This window comes from Bactrocera dorsalis, unplaced genomic scaffold (genome assembly GCF_023373825.1).
Source record: "Bactrocera dorsalis isolate Fly_Bdor unplaced genomic scaffold, ASM2337382v1 BdCtg021, whole genome shotgun sequence".
NCBI lineage: Eukaryota > Metazoa > Arthropoda > Insecta > Diptera > Tephritidae > Bactrocera > Bactrocera dorsalis.
Genome location: NW_026038072.1, coordinates 63,217 through 84,888, shown reverse-complemented (window position 1 = coordinate 84,888; position 21,672 = coordinate 63,217). Strand labels below are relative to the sequence as shown.

The 21,672-nt window shown below is 42.5% G+C and overlaps 1 protein-coding gene across 12 annotated transcripts in view; it reads left to right on the top strand.

The window, feature by feature from the left end:
* Positions 1 to 21,529, top strand: part of LOC105229259 (protein split ends) — a 64,251-nt gene extending 42,722 nt beyond the window's left edge. For 10 of the 12 annotated variants that reach the window (XM_049461329.1, XM_049461321.1, XM_049461323.1 and 7 more), the window contains 10 exons: positions 83 to 673; positions 752 to 897; positions 1,007 to 8,717; positions 8,787 to 15,038; positions 15,144 to 15,256; positions 15,482 to 15,574; positions 15,698 to 15,932; positions 16,015 to 16,404; positions 16,466 to 16,803; positions 16,907 to 21,529. In XM_049461329.1, the coding sequence (XP_049317286.1) occupies positions 83 to 673; positions 752 to 897; positions 1,007 to 8,717; positions 8,787 to 15,038; positions 15,144 to 15,256; positions 15,482 to 15,574; positions 15,698 to 15,932; positions 16,015 to 16,404; positions 16,466 to 16,803; positions 16,907 to 17,194 (16,157 nt within the window). In that variant the 3' untranslated portion in view covers positions 17,195 to 21,529. The remainder of the gene's footprint in view (positions 1 to 82; positions 674 to 751; positions 898 to 1,006; positions 8,718 to 8,786; positions 15,039 to 15,143; positions 15,257 to 15,481; positions 15,575 to 15,697; positions 15,933 to 16,014; positions 16,405 to 16,465; positions 16,804 to 16,906) is intronic. The other 2 variants (XM_049461324.1, XM_049461326.1) reach the window with 2 other exon arrangements.
* Positions 21,530 to 21,672: the final 143 nt, after the last annotated feature.

Genomic DNA, 21,672 nt, shown 5'->3' with positions numbered 1-21,672 from the left:
AACATTTCTTTATATACCGACTCTTAGTTATAATTTTATTTTTATTTTTTTTAATGTATGTATATGTTGTTATTTTTTTCAGGGAATCGATTAAACAGATACGACTCGCAATCGCGTTCACGCGCATCGTCGTTTAGCCGACATCAGAACTCGAACGATGGATGTTCACCCAGTAATACGCCTGGAAGTAGCAGCAGTTGCAGTGGTTCTAGCATAATAGCAAACTCTGCCGTGACTGCGCCAGTATCATCTAGTGTCACCGGTGTTAATGCTGGAAATATATCCACGACGTCAAATAGCCCGTTGGTGACGCAGAGCATACCCATGTCTGGTGATTCGACGCCAGCCCGCAGTCGTGGATCTCGCAGTTCACGACATACTGTTGACTACGACTACCTGGACATGCGTCGATTTCGTTCCTATGACGAATATAGTCAGGGTTCGGGTGCCTCTCATGATGAGGATGTCGCCCCACATAGTGGGCATTCGACAGGTGTTTGCGGTGGTTTGCGGTCCGACTCACCACTACTCTCCCGTTTGGGACCCATTGTGAGCGGTATCGGAGCTCATACAGCAGCGAATGCGAATGAGAGGGTAAATGAAACGCTTGAAGTGACGGTGAATAGCGGCAGTGGTCGCCGTCGTTGTGATAAAAGTCCTGCGAAACAAAAAGGTAACAAAATCAAAAAAAATCGCTCACGATCTACGCTTTACAACTAAATCTTCATCGATTACTATATTTTGCTTGCAGGTGATATAAGAATTCTACAAAAAGAACGTTCCCATCTTTTAGAGCAACTTGAGGAATGCCCGTCCAGTGGTGATGAAAGTATAGTGAGTCCGCGAAAGCGCATTAAAATCGATCATCATCATTCCATGACCACCAGCAGTGGAATGGTATGTTACAGCATCATTAAAGTTATTAATTCACCACACTTTTTTTGTTTCTCACAGTCTTAAATTTTTGAATACCATGTGTTTAATTCTGAATATTTATTCATTACAGTCTCAGTCGCATGCGTCGGAGACAGGAAATATTGCTGGTGCTCAACATAAAAGTAACCTAAGTTCCAACTGTGATGCCACTGAATATGATATCACGGCAGCAGCCGGTCAACGAAAGAGCGAAGTGCGCCGCCTTTCAGATTCTAATAACCAGACCAGTCTCAAGTACCATCAACATCAGTATCACACACATTCACAATCAATGCAGCCATATCAGCAGCAACTGGTTCGCCGACCGTCCATTGATATAACGGCAACGCTGGGAGCTGTTGGCATAGGATCCGTTTCTACGCGACATGGAAGCGTGAGTAGTACTGGCTCTGGAAGTGATCACCACCATCAAGCATCACTTCCTACCGCAATTGCTTGTAAACGGCGACGAGTCACTGGTAGTAATAGTAATGGAAGCAGTAGTACGCTTAGTTCATCTGCCTCAAACCTGCTGAGTGGTGTCGTATCCAATAGCATTGGCTGTGGAAACGGTGGTGGTAGTGGCGTTGGGACAGTAAGTGATGACTATCAGCAACACAGTACACGAAGTCGTGGCCATCCTTTACATTCCCATCACTCTCACGATGCCAGTGGCGGAGAGAGTGCAGAAGGCTCACGTCCAGGCACTCCACTTTGTGATGAACGCCCCGAAGTATTGCCTAGCGATCCACGGCGTCCGCCCCGTGAATGTCGGCATGAGCCAATGATATTGCCACTTCCGAAATTCGGTATACAGTTTTTTCATCAGCATCGCAATAGTCTGGCAGGACAAACAATTTCGAACGCTACAAGCCACACCGGCATCAATGTAGGTGGCTACCATCATAGCAGTGGCGGATTGCTTTCCTCTTCATCTATGGCAGGGTGCAGCAACAATATCAGCACGCACATTTTGTCAAACACAAATGTAAGCAGTAGTAGTCATTCTAGTCATAGTGCTCTGCCAACAACGACGACTGCAACAGCGTCATCAGGTTCCTCTACTGTGCCGGGATATCCCTTACATAGTCCATCTAATCGATATTCATCACACTGGCGTCCGCATCAGCATCAACATCATCATCATCCGCAGCATAGCCATGGTCATAGTCATCCCGCACATACGCACTATAATCAAACATCAACTGATGTGGTTGGAGCATCGATGGTCAGTCCTTTGCGACCACGATCGCTCAGCTCGAATTCCAGTGATTCCGATGCCCCAGGGCAATTAAGTGGTAGCCCTTCTTTGGAGGAGCGCATAAGAACGCTGGATGAGATGTATGAACGGTGGTCTGGTGGCGGAGGAAATAGTGGTAATAGCGGTGGTAATGGTCCTAATGCTGCTCCGAATGTAGTGAAACGTCATGACTTTGTCAGTCAAGGTGGCCCAACTGCATTTCGGCATGCGCATCGCAGTAGCGAACATCATAGTGGAGGCAGTACTTCATCCCGATATAAGTTTCCTGATATCGATGTGTGTGATCTCAAGCCTTCGGAGATTGTTAAATCAGTGTTAGCAAAGAAATCAATATTCGATGATGATTTGCAACGATTGAAGAAGAATCAGTGGTACGAGCCGTCTTCAGACGCCACACAACTGGCGAAACACATAATTGGAGTTTGCACCTCGCCGGGCCTGCCTAATTTGGCAGCCACGAAGACGCCCGTGGTTGGGTGCAGCTCTACAAACAGTGGAAACACAGCGTTAAACAAATCATCAGGTGTCTTGTTGCAGCGACTAAGCAGTCTTTCGCCTATGAATTCTCCACAGGCGTCGATATCTCCATATAACAGCCCATCTCCATCTCCATCGGTGAGTAGTAGTATGACGACAACCATATCTTCGTGCCCGATCAAAGTCGGAACAACGACTGCGACAAGCTGCATAAGTACTATTTTAAGCACAACAAGTGCCAGCAGCATTTCAACAGTTGCTTCCGCTAGCAGTTTGGCAGCTGCCATGAAGGGGTTACAATATCCATTTCCGAGTCATCCACCTTTACCGAGTACGGCTGCTCCTCTGCCCGCTGCCCAGCCGGCTCCACCTACAGGTCCCGCTCCTTCAGACCCGCCACAACCGAAATCATCCCAAATAGCGACATCTGATACAAGTAATTTGGATGTGAGTAACACGAGAGTGAAGACAAATTCGATTACTAAAAGTTTGAGTGTACCATGGGCAGCACCTAATAATGATAATGTTGGGAAAAGCGATAGCCGGATTTTGACCAAATCTGTTTCAGTACCCGGTAGTACAAATGCTGGCACAATTAAGTCCTTGAATACGCACACGGCTAATAACGAAGTGGCGTCTCATGCTATAAGCCGGAGCACCTCATCAACAGCTGTTACTAAAACTAATGAGGAAATGTCCAAAGCCCCGAAGCAACTATCGAATAGTTTGACGGCGATTTCGAAAAAGAACGAGCGCACATCTCACAAGCACAATCATCGCAATGAAAATGAGAAACGTTCAGGGCGAAGTGATCGCGTGTCGGAAAGGCGGAAAAACTCAACAAACTCTCAACATTCAGGAGTTTCGACATCTACACCAAGAGTTGATGGAGATTCAAGTGAAAATGAAGCAAACGACAGTAATATTGCTGAAAAAGGTCAAAGGTTAGAATGCGATGATAGGGAGCCTGAAAAGGACAGAGAAAAAGAGAAGTCACACAAAGAGCGTGAGAGAGCTCGTGATAAGGAACGAGAGCGACAGGAACGTGAGAGGCGTGAACGAGAAATCCGCAAACAAAAGGAAGAACATGAAGCTCGAGAAAGAAAAGAGTGCGAAGAACGGGAGTTCAAAGAGGCTGAGGATCGTCAACGTCGAGAGCTTGAAGAACGAGAGAAAGAACGTGTATTACTTCGAGAACGGGAGCAAAAGCAACGTGAACGCGAACAACTTGAGCGGGAAGAACGTGAGCGAAAAGAACGTGAGGAAGGATTGGAAAATGAGCAGAAGGAAAGGGAAGATCGTGAATGTGAATATAAATCGAATGATGAGCTATCCGAAAGGCACGAACGAGGTAGAGAAGATGCCGATCATAACGATGTTGTGCGTGAAGATCGAGATATTCATAGAGAACATTCGCGAAGAAAGCCAGAATCGACAGATAAGGTTGATAAGGTAGATGAGAACCGATCACATACGCTTAATAAAAATCAAACTGAAAGCGATTTAGCACAGCAGATGAATGATGCTGATTTTCAAAATAACAAAGAAAATTCAATTGATGAACCAAAGAGTCCAGCAACCGTCGAAACTTCTAGTAAACATCGTGGAAGAAAATCGTCACATAACTCTCCAATACGCCTACCAAAACGTCGTCTTAGCTCACAAGATAGTAATCACGGTAATATAAGTAGTCACCCTTCCGTAAGTGAGGACCCAGTCAAACGTTTACGGATTGAGACTCAAAACACAAAGTCAAATGAGCGACAGCATCAGAAAGAAACGACTTCTGGCTCTGAACACACGACCAAGCACTCAAGCAATAAGCATCAACATCAACATCAACGTACATCAAGCCAGTCTACAACGGGTAATGTTGGAACATCGGATTCCGTTGTGGTTTCCGGTGAAAAATTGAAGATTAAAGAACATTCGAATAAGCACAGAAGTAGCAAACATCATAGGCATCAGTTACAACAACCTCAAGGCAACCCTAAAGACATTAGTAAGGGTGAATGCGAAGACAATAATATTTCTGCATCCACAGCGTCAACATTTGCGACGGTCATGCCGACAGTGATAGTTCCGTCAACAGATAAAGTAAATCACCATGAAAACATTTCCGATCAAGAGCTTGATAGTCCAACAGTTCATTACCTAAGCAGGAATTCGCTTAATTCGAGTGGTGACGAGGGCACGTCTCTTCAACAGTCGAGGTGTGTAGCAAGCGGTAGCCAACACAAGCAACGCGATCACAGTGGTCATCACGTGCGTCATAAAAACAAGCGTGATCATCGTGAGAGAAAGCGTCCATCAACTACAGAATCTTTAGTGTCGGCAATCAGCAACCACTTGACTGATGAGGAACTTACTCACAACCCAAGTCGACGTACATCCGTTGCGGGTTCGCAAAGCGGCGAATTGACAATACCTATACAGAAATGTAAACAGGAGAGCCGCAGAAGTTCGGAACGAAAATCTTCTCGTTGTTCAGATGAGGGTCTTACCTTGACACAGTCACATTCTGCGCACCATCGACAGGGTAATAACATGAAAGCAACCCCCTCACGGAGAGTTATCATGAGTTCGGGCGACTCCGACGATTCAGACGATCCAACAGATGGTGGGAAGAAACACTCAATTTTCGATATACCTGATGAAGGACCCTATGTTTCAATGTATGATAAGGTAAAAGCTCGTTCCTGTAAAAACATGCAAAAACACGAAGAAGAGAAAAAGATCAAAGCTAAATTTACGCAATTGAAACAATCACGTGCTAAACGAGAAGAAAAGAAACGCTCAACTAGTTATGAAGGTGATTCAGATTCTGATTTCGAGGATCGCAATCAACGCAGTGGCGGAAGCAGTTCTTACAAATCACGCAATCAAAATAATCTTACATCTTCCTCGGATGACGATGATGCTACAAATATGGCAACTCGACGTCGAAGCTCGCAAGCATCTTCACATCCTCATCGCATGTTCTCTGACTCGGACTCAACAACAACTGCTGAAGCAGAAGCACGACGTAACAAGATACATCATAAATTAATGCGATTGTGCGATGATGATGGTGATGACAGTTCCGGCGACGAAATACACGCAAACGCGCGAAAGTCAATGGCATCATCGCCAAGCAAACGAAGCTCTAGCAAAAGAAATTCACATTCAACACGCATAGCATCCGACTCCGAATCTCAGTCACAACCAGCTGTAGAGATAAAGATCAAACAGGAGTTGACTGACGAGGAAGATTGTGATAATAAATACAAAATGCAGATAAAATCAGAAATTCTGCCATCAGAAATGACGACAGAATCAGATGATGTTAAACCAAAAGAACCTTATATTAAAACAGAGGTCGAATCGAACGCGGCGCCTATTGAAATTAAAAAGGAGTATAAACATTTTACGGGTAATTCAGTGATTGAGAATCCTGATTATGAACTGACCTTGGAGCATTTATCAACTAAATCGTCCTTGAAAGTTCAGCAAGAATGTTCACCCGAGACCCGTAAGAAGCACAAAAAAAGCAAGAAACGTCAGAAGAATAATCTTCCGATGCCAAATGCTCCAACAACACACAGTATTGTGGAGGCGAAAAATGTTCTGGTTACCCTTACACCGGGCTCTTTTCAGATGATGAATTTTATGAGCACCCCAGAAAGTAAAGTAAAACCTTTATTGTCACCGTCATATGATCCATTTGATGAATTGAAACGTGAATGTTCGTCACTGTCCACAACAATTACCCATGCAAACAATGGCGCAAATGAATTATCCGTATGCGAGAAGAAACGTCACAAGGAACGTAAGGAGAAAAAGCGGGAAAAAATGCGTAATATGAGTGATGGAGGGGGCAGTATTGATTCAGATAAGTTGTCCAAAGAAGAGCGCCATCGGTTGAAGAAGTCGAAAAAGTCGAAGAGCCTCGATACCACGAGAATGATAAGTACTGATGGTAGTACAGTGAAAGCAAATTTAGCGGCTTCTATCTTGACAGTACCGGTGGCTATTACACAATCAGTTCCAACAACTCCACTTGTTGCATCACACACACAACCGATGACACAGGCAGCCAATCTTCCAATGACAACATCCAAGCGTGGTGAAAAGATGGAAGATATTTTTGGCCCAATATCGGATGAAGAGTCCCAGTTTACCGATGCTGAGGGTAAAGATTTGTCATCGAACTTTTCGGTTGATACAAATTATGGTGGACTTTTAACATCGTCGAGCAACATAACCGGACCGGTAGTTTCAGCAGCACTGAACCCGTACAAGCAGGATCCACTTACACCAAAATCACACACAGTTGAAGAGAATGAGGAGAATAAGCAGAAGGCACCTGCGTCTATTGGAGATGGTGGGGAGCATACAGACCGAGAACGCCACAGGAAAGAAAAACGCGAAAGACGACGGAAAGAGCGTGAGAAATCGCGTGAACAACATGCTCTCTCAGCGTTGCAATCACGAAAACAGCATCACATTGATGATGAGAACAGTGTTGACCTTGACGAGGCTGGTCGTGCTCTAGAAGCACAACTGATGGAAGATTCCGATAACAAACCAACTGAAGATGCCACACCCTCTACCGCTACAACTCACCGCAGTGATATGACTGATGTATTTCGCTTTTCTGATGGTGATGAAAATTCTCTCGACTCGAATATACCGCGTAGAGACAAATCAGATGTCCATGAAACTAATGCTCCAATCCACACTCAACCATTGGGAGTCGCCACAAGCACATCTGCTACAACGCTAGTACATATGAAAAACAAGGAGAAGAAGAAAAAGAAGAAACGGTCGAAAGAAGAAAGACATCATCATCAACGACGCGAGTCTAGTGCTTCAGCGAGTTCTAACCAACATCATCCACAGCCACAAGAACCGCAGCAGCAGCTACCACCACAGACAGCTTCGTTGCAATCACAGCATTCCGTTATGTCACCACCATCAAAACTTTCTATTGATATATTGGCAGCAAATGCAAAGCAAATGCAAAATTTAGAGAATCAAATGGATAAAGATCAGAGTGGGGAGAATTCAACAGCTCTCACACATTCGCCAATCTGTAAACCGTCACCTAGTTTACCTTGTTTGACTGATGACGACATTGATTTAGGTGTGCCATCGATTATACAATCAACACAATCTACCAATGACATGCTGACCCTATCACCTATGCGCGAAAAGAAGCTGATAAGTCCGATACCTAATACGCCTACCACAAACACTACTCCATTTGTGAATGATAAGTCTCAATCTAGCGCTTATGATCCAACTACTTCTCCAGTAAGTTCGCTGACGTCGGCGACAGCTGCCGCTTCGTCCACACCAACCACAACTACTGCGCCTGATATGACTAGTTTGGCGACTGCATCTATCGAATCAAACTGTGCCACCTCTACCATAAGCACACCAACTACAACAAAAAAGAAACCAGAAATATTTATACCTGGTTTTGATGGTAATTTGGATGAACAGATAAGTGAGTCGGCTGTAAAATCTATATCTGTGGAATTTAATTCCTCGATATTAGATTCAAATGCCGATGAACCGAAAATTCCAGTAGAGTCTCCTCCTGACCTTGCCCCAAAACATATGGACAAAACAGAAGACTCAAAGTCAAGAGTAACGATCTCTCAGGAAGAGACAGAAAGTGCTGTGTCTGCATTATTGGGTGAAAGCTTTGGCAATTCCTCTAATATTGATTACTCGTTCCAAGATGACCCACTTGAGGATGATTTAGCTGTGGTTGATAGTGTCAATGTCGACGCTTCTGAGCCAGATGAAGAAGCCGCTATTGCTGCGAAGGCTATTGAGACAACTATTGAACCTTTGCAACCAGAAGAAGATGCCGAGGAAGTGAACAAGGCCGTGCAAAGTCTTAGTACCGAAGAGATGGATGTCAAAGTTGATACACCGCAATCCGAGCGTGGTCTTCAAATCGATACTGATACAGAGGAGAACGCAGATGAAGCTGATAGTAGCGGAGCAAGTTTGAAAATTGATGAGTCCGCAACATCCGGTGATGTATCAGACGAGTTAGCCGATAAAGAAAGTAAGTGGCATGAACATCCTTTTTTGAAACCAAAACTGATCTATGAAATTGTTTTATTTAATTCTTCAGAAAAAACAACAAGTCCATTCCGTACAGATGCCCAAGAAGACCAGAATGAACCCTGCTCAGTCATTACAAAAGTGGAAACAAGTTCTCAACCTGGCGAAAAAGCTGTCAAAGGGAACTTGGCTTCAACAATCAAACTAGAACCCCCAACTATAAGTAACTTGGTCCAACCGGCTGTACAGCCAGTGAAATCTGTATTGCCATCTATGATCAGTCTACAGACATCCACATCTACGGTTGTCGATGTAGTGCAAGATAGGTCAAGAGCAGTTGTGGAAAACAAGACAGTCTCAAGCTCTATTTCTTCCGCAACAACAACTTTTACCACGACTGTACAATCATCAGCAACCACTAATATTAGTTCGTTATGCTCTCCTTCTATATCTGTGCAACAAGAGAAGAGACCGTTTGTTGTTACTACATTGCCGAATGCGCTTATCACACCGCCCACCATAAACATTCCGGAACCCCCAGCTCATTTCGCCATACCACATCTATTGATTTCCCCAAGGAATGGTGGTAGTAGTGGTACAACGTCAACGCCGGGTGAACATCAAGTTCTCCTCTCACCTAAAGCTCAACAGAAACAGCAATCAACGCAAATGCCAGGTCATCCAATGCCTACTTACACGATCAACGTACGTTCGTCATCTCCACTCAGCCCGCAGAAACATAACCCGTCTAGAGGTAGTACACCTACGCGACAACTGAGCCCCACTTCTGTAACAATTGCATCACCAGTGCCAACAGTAAAAGTCCAACAACAGCCATTGTTGTTGCACGTTAGCGGACAACGTTCATCTTCATTACATCAACAACAACAGCAACTACAGTCGCATGTGCTGCAGTATTCGCCCAACGCAAGTTCACAATCTCCCAATGTGTCTGGGAGTCCTGTTGTTTCTGCTCAACAATCAACTACGGGTGTTGGCAACAATACCAATAACATCAATACCGTACATTCGCCACACCAAATTCAGAATATAGACGGTAGTTGTGCAGCGGCAAGTAACAAGAATCCCAGTTCGTCGCCAACTCCAATTAGCGTGAATGTGACAAACGCTCGCAATCAGTCTTCGCAATTATCGTCCAAGCTAGCTATTGAATCTGCAGGTATGCAGCCATTGACTGTGCAGAAAGTGTCACAATTGCCCGCTCATCCCACCATCATTAGCAAAGTGGTGAGTGTGAAGCCCCAGCAGGCACAACAGTCGTTGATGTCGCCACCACTACAGTCTGGACAGGCTAGCGCCAAGGCGGCCTATATGTCAACTCATCAGCCGACAACTGCAATTCAACAACAGCAGACCATACAATCACAACAGGCACAGCAACAGCGGAATTCGCCGCAAATTATTCAGTCAATGTCGAAAGCACCGAATTATCAGCAGCATCCGCAACCACAATCACAGTCGCAGCCATCACCAAAGTATGCGCAACAGCAACACATATTGCAACAGCAAAGACAGCAGATACAGCAGCAGCAGCAGCAACAACGACAACAACACCATCAGCAAATGCAACAACAAATATTGCAGCAGCAGCAGCAGCAGCAACAACAACAACAACAACAACAGCAACAGCAATTAATACAAATGCAAAAATTGCAGCATCAACAGCAACAACAACAAAATAAGCACATTCCATCACAGGTAACTGTGCAGCAACAACAACAGCAACCGCGGCAGCGAGTTTTGCCTCCAAATCACCAAAATATACAACAAAATCAAACACAACAACAATATCAGCAGCATCAACAAATTCCCCTGAGTCGCCAAGCGGTAAGCCCTCCAAATACCGCACCAACTCCCACGCATCAAAATTTGGTAATATTACGTTCACAACAGCCAGCCATTTCTGGCCCAACATCTGTGAGCAATTTATCACAAAATGTAGTACCATGCCCTGTGCAAAGCGCACAAAAACAGGAGCAACTGACGACATCTGCGCCCGTGCAACAGCAAACACTAAATCCAATGAGTGTTGCTGGAATGCAGTATATTCCTCAATTGCAGCCCCCAATTCCGCAGAACTCCAGCAATTTACAGCAGTCGGCTCCACCTTCATCTCCGTCTTCTCTAGAAACAGCCAAGCAGGCAGTAACTACAGCAAATATGTCGGTGCTTCAGTCAAATGCACAAAAGATGCCATATGCTGTTGATATTAAACCACCAGTATCAGCTCCAACACCAATATCACCGTCGGCATCTACAACGACAACAAAACAAATTCATACAATCGATCTGAATAAACCAGCACAGAACCCTTTGTCGGCGGTAGCTCATGAGAAGCCCGCGGAAAAGGTGGCAGAAAATGTGTCTGTAATCTGCAGTGTTGAAGGCAACGCAGGTGTTGAGAAAACAACATTCAACACAGTTAGTCAGCAGAAACGAGATCGTTCGATGCCTGCGCTTAACGCCGACGAAGCTACCATCTCTATTGGTACTGTAAAAGCACTAGATTCGGTTATAAAGAAAGTTGATGTGCCCGAAAATAAAAATATACACAGCTTGCCCACCATTCCTCAGCACACGGAAGTCGATACGAAGCCCGACAAGCCATCCGCTTCCATGCCGATTAAAAACCAACAAGCGGCGAATATAACTGAGGTAAACAGCAGTATACGTTCAACGTCGGTTGCTGATGAAGTTACCAAAACTGGTAATCCATCAATGGGTCAAAGTGGAATTAATAATGTTTCGACGGAACATACGAATCTAATTTCTTCAGATTTGGTAACTTCCATTTCAGCAACCTCTGGCACAGATCACGAAACTGAAGACGAAACCGAAACGAAGCAGTCAACTATAATGACTGAAGGACCTATCGGCTTGGGTCGACTAGGTGTAAGCACACGCGGAGGTACTGCAAAACGCGGTCGTCAGCCACGGGGTGGAAAGAAGCATGCCGGTGGTGCTGTAACTTCAGTTTTACCGTCTCAGTTGGTAGCTACCTCTAATGAGATATCTGGAGTACAGACGCGATTACGTAAACCAGCAACAGTAACGCCGGTAATGCGTGGACGGAAAGGACGTCCACCACGTAACTTTTTGCTACAGCAACAGCAACAGCAACAACCTCCCCAGATCCATTTGGCTGGCGAAACATTCGACACAGCTAGCACTGGTAAGAAAGCGCCTCCACAGCAACGTAACGCTGCGGCAATAACAAGAACCCCTTCAGCTGTCGCTGGTGACTCGGATGTTTACGAATTCCATGATGATTCTGGTGAAGAATCGAAAGTTGCACAAGATAACGCGCATTCGGTGGGTAGTCCAAGCGGAAGTGATGTTAGACCGCGTTTGATTTTGACTATCAAACCGGGCCAAAGTGCTCCAATCGTAAAAGCCAGCGAGAAACCCAACTTGACTGTTGCGGATGATGTGTCTGCCACAACAATGGCTTCAACACCGCTTCAACAGCAACCATCAACCATTAAAGTGACGCCAACAGTTCAATCTGAGTCGAGAGAGAGCAGCAAATGTAAAAGCCAAATATCTGCAACCGTACCTACGCCATCTTCAACCGCGCAACTAACTCAATTACCAGATATGCCCACTATGGAAGTAATCCAAGCTCCTCCTATATCCACAACTACAACCGGGACAATGGCCCCGTCTGGATCAGTATCAATATCACAGAAAATGGGACATCCGCAGCCACTACATGCAATGCCTTCATCATCCGCAAATTCAATGGATACAGGCAGCACCACAGCAGCGAACACTAGAAAATCGCGGCGATTACAAGAGAAAGACCGCTGTACCATTGACGACGTCATTGAGGATGTAGTGCGAAATACCATAACCGCGGGGTTGTTGCAGAAAGGCGCACAAACTCCGCCCAGACGGTCTGGACGCAACGCAACGCACGTCGCTTCGAAAAAAGATGCAGGTATGGAAACACCGCCTTCGTCGCCAGCGATGGTGCGTCCACGACGTTCAAAGGATCGGAAAGAGAGCACAGAACACACCAACGCCTTGAATGATCTATCTTCGAGTGATACAGATGAACAACACAAAAGGATAATCACAGCACCATCGAAGCAGGAGGAAGAAGTAGTGTTGCCTGTCAGTACGAATAGTGCAACAAATACACCCAGTTCCGCGGCATTACAAGTAACACTTGTATCTGCAGCACCAACAGTAACTACAGCGCCGATATCGCAACAATCTATACCGCTACCCTCAAAAACAGTTACATCCACGCATATACCTGCACAGACCATAACCATAACGCCTGGGGAAAAGCAGTCTCTGTCAATGCCCCAACAACTACATCACGTTATGCCGCAGCATCCGAAAAAGAAAGCACTCGCCGCAGCGGAGATAGAGTCGTTCGTTGCCGCCAATAGTGTTTCAAAAAGTAATAATCCATCTACCACGTCATTGTCCAGCATTGACATACCTGCAAGTCACTCATCTGCTCCAACGACACAGAAAAGAAGTGGTGGAACCGCCGAAATGGTAAGTAAAGCACTTGTCGACCCAGTAACGGGACTAATCGGCGGCAATTTGCAGCATGGCAAGGATGGCAACCTACCAGGGACAACAGCAGTAGCAGCAGCTGCCGCAACTTTGGCCACTATGCATAAAACGCCTTTGGACACGAAGAAAATAGTACAGGCGGCTATTGCGGCGGCTACAGCAGAGAACACTACGCAATCAAGCGATGTTCGCGGTACAGCCGCGTTGCTAACTAAAGCAGCGACCAGTACAAACAATTTGCAAACATCGCAAATGGTTGCGCAAGCCGTTACGGTTTCTGCTTCCAATACAGCTCCTCACATTGCTTCCACAAAGTCGTTGCCAGTGGAAGGTTCTACCAAAGTGTTGACTACTCCCATATCCCTTTTGAACAAATCTGCTGTGAGTGTGGTCGTAAAGACAACAACAACACCCGTTATCATAAAACAACAGATTGTGCAACCCCAAACGAGTATAAAACCCACGATTCCGGTTAACAGCAAACAGTCAATTGTTGTGCAGCAGAGTCCGGTGGTTATGCACGCCCAGCCATCAAATGTTCGCCCGCCTACTTTAAAAGCACATGTGCTTAACAGCCAGAAAACATTGCAGCAGCACCAACAGCAACAGCACCAGCAACAACATCAGCAGCAACAATTGCCACAGTCACACCATATTGTGTCGCAGACGCAGCAACCAACGCCACCTGCAATACATCAACAGCAGGCGAAACATATTTTGGTAACCAATTCGAATCACTCGATCGGATCTAATGTAATAACGACCCGTCATGCGGTGCAGCAGCAGCAGCAGCAGCAGCATTCACTCCCGCCTCCGCAACAGCTGCTCGTAAATATTCCACCGCCGAACTCTCCGCAAGTGGCAACGAATATAAACTCACCACAGTTGCATCATCAGCAACAACAACAACAGCATCAGCAACAACAACAACAGCCCTCCCAACAACCGGCTCAGCAGACGCTCGTAATCAAGCAAGGCCAACCGACTAATGCTGGTCAGCTGCCGTCCCAACAAACAGTCCATGTTGTCAGCTTGAAGGATCCGGTTGGTCCTCAAGTTGGGGAAGTTCCGTCAGGAGTACAGCACCAGCAGCAACAGGTAATGCAAGGAGGTAAAACACCACAACATGCAGGAACGTATGCAACGTCCTTACCTCAACAACCACAGTCGCAACAGCAACAGCAGCATCAACACCAACAACCTCAGATAACTGTGCTAACACCACAGCAACAGCACCAGCTTATTAAACAGCATCATCAACAACAACAACAGCAGCAACAACAACAGCAGCAGCAACAACAAACTGTGCTTCAACCACCTGTTAGTATATCTATGGTCAGTCAACAGCAGCAGCAACAACAACAACAGCAAAGTCCTCACGTTCAGTTACCACATGGCGTGACGGCAGTGCACCATCAAGGTCGCAATAAAATGCAGTCTCAACAACAACAGCAACAAACATCTCCGCTTGTGATACAACCAAGTGGCATTATGGGTCTACAACACCCGACGATGCTGCTGCAAACCAAACCACCAACACATCTGCAAGCGCAGCAAGCCCATCAGCAGTTGACGGCATCGCCGCCCTTGCAAGCTGGTGCGATTCCGGTTGTTAGTGGTGCTAAACCCACTATCACCGCTATGCAAACACTGCAAGCGCAGGGAGTGCAAATATTAGCCAGCAGTGTGACAAGCCCACCGCCATCGACGCTTAAACAGACTACACCACAGCAACAACAGCATCCGCACAATAGTGCCAACGTACCAGGTAAACTTTTTAGCTAACACATAAGCGGTCCTTCACCCTCATGTTACGACCTTCACTTTAATCAAAACTATACCATATTAACTTTTCCATCATTTCCTTTTGTAGGTGTTAGTAGCATACGTACCAGCATTCCAACGTTAAGTCCTCAGAGCCAAACTCGTGTTACGCCGCTACTTTTGCCGACTGGTATGACCATGCCGCCATTTGAATCAAACATGGTAAGTTCCACCTCATAATTGACTTTTAATTTTACAAATTTAGTTAATTAAGTTAAAGTTTTGAGCCAACACTAACGCTTTGAATACATTCATACCTACATGAATGCGTAAGTGAAAACTCATTAAACATCGATCGTAAAGACTAGCTTTATGTACCTAATTAGATATATATAGTTAAGTAGTAACCGCGGTTCATTCTTTATCATATTTCTTCGGTGGACGCAGCACGACATTGGCACCTATTGTACAAGTTCTTCTGGTTCGCGTGCAACAAAAAGTCCACCACCCGCGCACCAACAGGCTTCGCCCATAACTCCGGTAAACTGGACTTCTTTCTTTTGTATATTTTAACGCTGTCTATTATGATTTCAAGTTTTAATTGCATAAATTTGTATATTGTATTTGAGCGCAAATAATGACTATTTTACTTTCGATTAACAGAGCGAATCTAGTTTCCCTGTGGGTGGTATACGAGGAGTACCAGCACGTGACTCGTTTATCATCTACCAGCACATCTTAAGGAATCAACAAGAAACAATGAACGCATCAATACGTGGTGAATTTGATGACAAAATGCTCGGTGGAAGCCCGCCACTGGAGCTGCGCCGGCCAGGTAGCGTGCCACGCACCGTTGCCGTGCCACATGGCCTACAGAGTCCCCAAGATCGTGCAACGGGTAAGTTCATATCGTCTAACTTAAGTTCGCAAATTATTTGTTTAAGTACGAGAGTTGACACATACATAAAATCTTTTAACAGATTCGCCGCAAGTAGCACAAGTGTATGTACACAACACACGTCTGGCACACCCACATTACACCGATCGATCATTCTACGAGCCGGGCCGGCAACTGCCCATCGAGCCACCGCCTGCTCATCGACCAGTTGCAGCGCATAGTGTGGTGGGTCCACCAATGCCGGTAGCTGTACCTCCACCCGGCACCGGAACAACGGGCCCATTCGTAGCTGCACCAACGGCACAGATGTCAACGTCGACACCGAACGTTGGAGGTGGCAATGTGAATGTGCCTCCGCCAGCAACAGCAGTTGCACATTTACACCCCGCTCAATTGTTGGAGCATGAACGGGAACAAAGGGAGCAACGCGAACGAGAAGTACAGCGTGAAAAGGAACGCATAGCCATGACAAGTAAGAACTAAATAATCACTATATTTTATGAGAATGCATAATTACGATAATTTTACTCTAGACTCCAATATGGATAACTTGCCAGGTGGACAGCAGACAACAGTGCAAGCGAGAAACATGCAAGTAGCGACACCGCCTCACGCCAATCCCCCTGTGGCCCAGCCACCAGCGGCCGACTCGCTACTGACGTTGCTGCAACGCTATCCAGTCATGTGGCAAGGACTTTTAGCACTAAAAACAGATCAGGCTGCTGTACAAATGCATTTCGTATTCGGAAACCCACTTGTGGCGCGCGCTTCGCTGCCCTGCAATCGCGACGGCAGCACTCCACCACTGCGCATAGCCCAGCGCATGCGGCTGGAACAGACACAGTTAGAAGGTGTGGCCAAAAAGATGCAGGTAAGTCGAAACCACATATTGACACGAGCTTACAGCAATAACAACAATAATAGTAATAGCAAGTGACAATGTTTTTAACTTCTCAAATGATCTTATTTTACAGTACGAAAATGAGCATTGCATGCTTTTGGCTCTACCTTGTGGACGTGATCACGCCGATGTCCTGCAGCATTCGCGAAACTTGCAAACCGGTTTCATTACCTACTTGCAGCAGAAAATGGCTGCGGGTATAGTGAATATTCCAGTACCGGGCAGTGAACAAGCGGCATATGTTGTGCATATATTTCCATCGTGCGACTTTGCCAACGAGAATTTGGAGCGGGCTGCGCCTGATTTGAAGAACCGAGTCGCAGAGATTGCACATTTGCTAATAGTAATCGCAACTGTCTAAACAGTCACTCACAGACAAGAAAGCCACACGTAGGCTTAAATCAAGTGGCATGTTCAACTGCCTTGCTTCAAAGAATCATACGAAGAAGGTCCGAGACATTTGTGTTTTAAACACAAAATCTCCGTATCAAATATGACCAAAAGAAATAATTAAAAACAAAATATGCAAGTTTTACTAGCCGTAAAGACTCGCAAAAACTGAATACATACATGCTCATATTGCGAAGGAAGAGTTTTCTGGCAGAAGCAGATCGTTCACAAAAATTCACGAGTGAATGTGAAGAATAAAGTGAAAATATTGCCAACAGAGATGTATGTATTGGTTAAAATGTATCTAAAAATCTTGTACATACAATAAGAAACGACATGAAAAACTCACTAACGCCACTGACAAATGCTCAAGCTGGCGCAATATCAACGCATCCAACTTGACACACCATATATTGAGAGCAAGCAAGCAAATCCCATATAATATTACGGAAGTGCGTGCAAATATTCCAAAAGAGGTATTCGCAATTCACGCACTCAACTAAAAACACACACGCAAAAATGAAGCAAAAAACGCCAATAATACAAAACAAAAGAAGTATATGAACTTGTTAAAAATGTATAGAAAATTTATTTTTATGCTTTTAAGCAAATTGTTATAAGCTTTGTGAATACCTCTTTAGTTTTTGTCTAATTAATTATATATCATACAATTATTTGTTTTTGACACCGCAATAGTTTTACGGGTAAAAATTTCCTTAGTGTTTTCGTAGTGCAGAATTGAAAAAAGTATGAAATAATTATAATAATTTTAGTGCGAGTAAAACATTAAACTAATTTTATGGATATCAACAAAGAAATTCGTAATTTATATATTTGATCTCAAACTAAAGGAAAGTTTTACATCTTAGTTTATGCTTTATTTCCAACAACAATAATTAGCAGGCAAAGCATATGGAAATTTCATGTTCCCATTTTTGTTTTTAAATCACTTAAAACAGAAATGATTATAATATGCCTTGTCTATGTGTATGTGTGCATAACAATCAAAAAGGGAAACAGCACATGACCATTTTTGAAAATTCCAGTCCCAACTAGAAAGCGGAATTGATGGGCTTGAGTTTATAAGATTGTGTGCAATTCCCTTGAGGAGGAGTGTGTATAGTGAGGGGATTGAAAAGGCACGCTTATGAATTCAAGCAAGCATCAAATATATGTTGGGATCTGTTTAGTCGAAAGCTGACTCAATGGAGATACAAAATTTCTCCACGACGTTCGCTATTAGTAAACGCTTGAATATGTATTTTCTAAGCAAGTTTCAGTCCGGAATACACGAACTTGTTATGTGCGAATGTGTGTTTATGTTTATGATTAATTTACTAACAATTATGAGGTTCTGAGAATGCCCTTAGATGCTTGTTACAATGTAAGTTCAAATACCAAAAACAGAAAAACATAAGGGAAACTAAAACTAATACTGAAAGCTGCTTGTAGTCTTACATACATTCATACATAATATAAATATCGTTTAAGAAATAAAAATGCGCAATTATGCAACAGCTTAAATTTACTTAAAGCTCCTTTGCAGACCTCCAAAGGTTCCAGTGAATTACTTAGCTTTTACGCTCATTGCAAAGTAATGAATTTAAAATTTTCACTTGTGAGGTCTTTCGTTTTGTTAGCCGCATTTCGTTGTCTTATAAATTGTTACTGAAAAGAAAATTTAAAAAAAGTTCCCATTTCACTAACTTTATCTGATTTCATCACTGCCATTTATGATATACAAATACATTCGTTTAGGATGCACAATTAACTCTTGTAAGGCGCACAATTTTGTTTGTTTGCCGTAACAGGTAATCTTCTGTGCCTTGTGAAGAATTCATAGAGAGTCCTCCAACAGCATGAATATATCATTATGTATATATTTGTATAATGGCGTTTTCCCGTTCTTGCTGTTGGAGTAGTTTCTACAAACCAATGTGTGTTTTCAACCGGATTCGACGTCTGTTTTGCTTCCCTTTTTGTATTGTTGTCAGCTTGTTTGCATAAAACGTTTTGTTTATTATTCAACTTTTTAGCTTTATTTCACTTTTTGTTTGATCTACATAATTGGAAATCTATCACGAGGAAAAAGTAAAAAAAATGTACATATATAAAATTAAATAATAATATGTAGTAATAATAATGAAAAGTAGCAATAAGAAAATCCTGTCGGGATTCTATAATATAACATGTCTACCCTTTCCCACTTTTATTAGTTGTATCTTTGGTAATGAATAACGTTGTAAAATATTAAAATAGAGTGTAAATTATCTACATATGATATATACAAACATACATATATATGTATATACATATATGCGTTTATATGCATACATATAAATTATTAGTAATATTAAGCGTTGATGTAACTAATTATTTACGAGATAATAGTAGTAGTGTCTATAAAATAAAATACACATAAATAAGTATGTTAAATTAATGTACAGTTATTAATAAAATTAGTTTTTATTATAGTGTTAGAACAAATGAAAATCATTAAATGCAAAGCACCCAAGTTGCGTTTGTCAAATAAATACAAAAAAGTTAAAAAAAAAAAATGAATTAAATGAAATAAAAAGGATACTGTAATATCTAGTAGTAATGAATGAAGCGAGCTGTAGACGCGAAAACAAGTTAATAAAGTTAGTGTATAATATGAAAAGCAGAATATGTATATTTATAAATATACATATATACATATGAATATTAGAATGGAAGTGCGTAAGTGAAAAGATTTTGCACTCGCCCTATTGCATAAAAAAAGATAAATATACAAATATAATATATAAATTATATACATACTTGCATAAATAATTTAAAAATTACAAATTAAATAAGTTTCAATATTATCAATACATACATACGTTTTAAGTTGTAACATGCAAAGTGTTTCTCTTTTTAATTTTATAAACAAAGAGACCACAAGGAAATACAATAATAAATTTTCTGTTATTTTTTTCTTACAACAAATTAAATAAACAGTTTATTGTTTGGTTTTGACAAGACGCGAGTATCCACTTTTGAAAATATTATATTTTTACGGCGGCGTAGTGCGCTTTCACAGCTTTCTTCGGAATGACTGACATTTATTTTAGATTTCTCAGTCCTACTTCGTTCACGTAGCAAAATATCATTTTTTGTTTATAACCAGCTAATCATGTTCTTAGTTGAAAACAAATGAAATTCTAGACGTTTCCGTTTTCATTAAAGAGTTTCACAGCGTTTTGAGATTTTCTTTTGTTTATTGCTTCTAGAAGTTTTCGTTATCTGTCTGTCATTCCTTTGCAGCTGGTTACGTCAGGAGTGGAAGGGCGGGCAAAATTTAGCTGCACAAACTCCATTGCAAAAACCCGAAAAAAAATAAATTATGCATTTGACAAATGTCTGATGTTCCCCAACGTCGGATGATCGCATTCGCGTAAACAAGACTAGGATTCCTAAGCAGTAGTACAGGCGGCATGTGTATGTATGGGAGTTGAATAATAATCGTAATAGCAAAATAAATCTAAAAATGATTGTATTATAATAGTTATGACCAATGCGAAAGAGAAATATTCCCTACTCATTAAATGAAGAAAAATAGCAAAATTTCAGACTATAAGTGTAATTGTTAAAAAGTTTAGAAACATATATAGAAAATACTTGAAAAGTGAAAAAATACTTACGAATATAATCACCAACCAACCACTTAACTGGTTCTAGTTTCGAACTGGAAGTATCCAAATGCAATGAGATATACATACATACATGAAAACAAAAATACAAAAAGATATAGACATATGTAAATAAGGCTCGCTGAGTTCCATCGTCTTTAAAGTCGTTAAATCCTAAAGCATACAGACATACATACATACATAGAATTTATATAATTTCGAATCGACTTTCAATGCTGCAAAGAGATATACAAACAATATACTATACATATATGCATATACAACATATGCGTATGTATGTACATTAATAAATGTATGCACTGCTGTGCGTATGATCTACTACAAGTTGTAAATTATATAAAAAAATTTATTAAACACCATAAAGATTATACAAACAACCACACACACACACACACTATGTATAGAGGTATTAGTAAATAGGAGTTCTAAAATCTTAAATGAAGAAAATGTAATAAACCAATGCATAAGAAAAAATTGAGAAATTTAATTGAGATAATTTCAAAGAATGTAGGTGTTTTGTGTGTGATGAGGAAAGATGTAAATATTATTAATAATTGTATGGATATATATTATAATTAAATTGACGTAAAATTTAATTGAAATAAATGAAAAGAATATTAAACATTAAATAACGGCATTCTTAGCTACTTATTGTTAGGCTCTTGTTGTTGTTTGTGTTTGTGTTGGGACTACATACAAGAGGTTCTTCTACGTTGGCTGGGCGATCACAGTGTGCCCAGTTCACTCCTTCATGTTCTCCGATCTAACTAGCTTG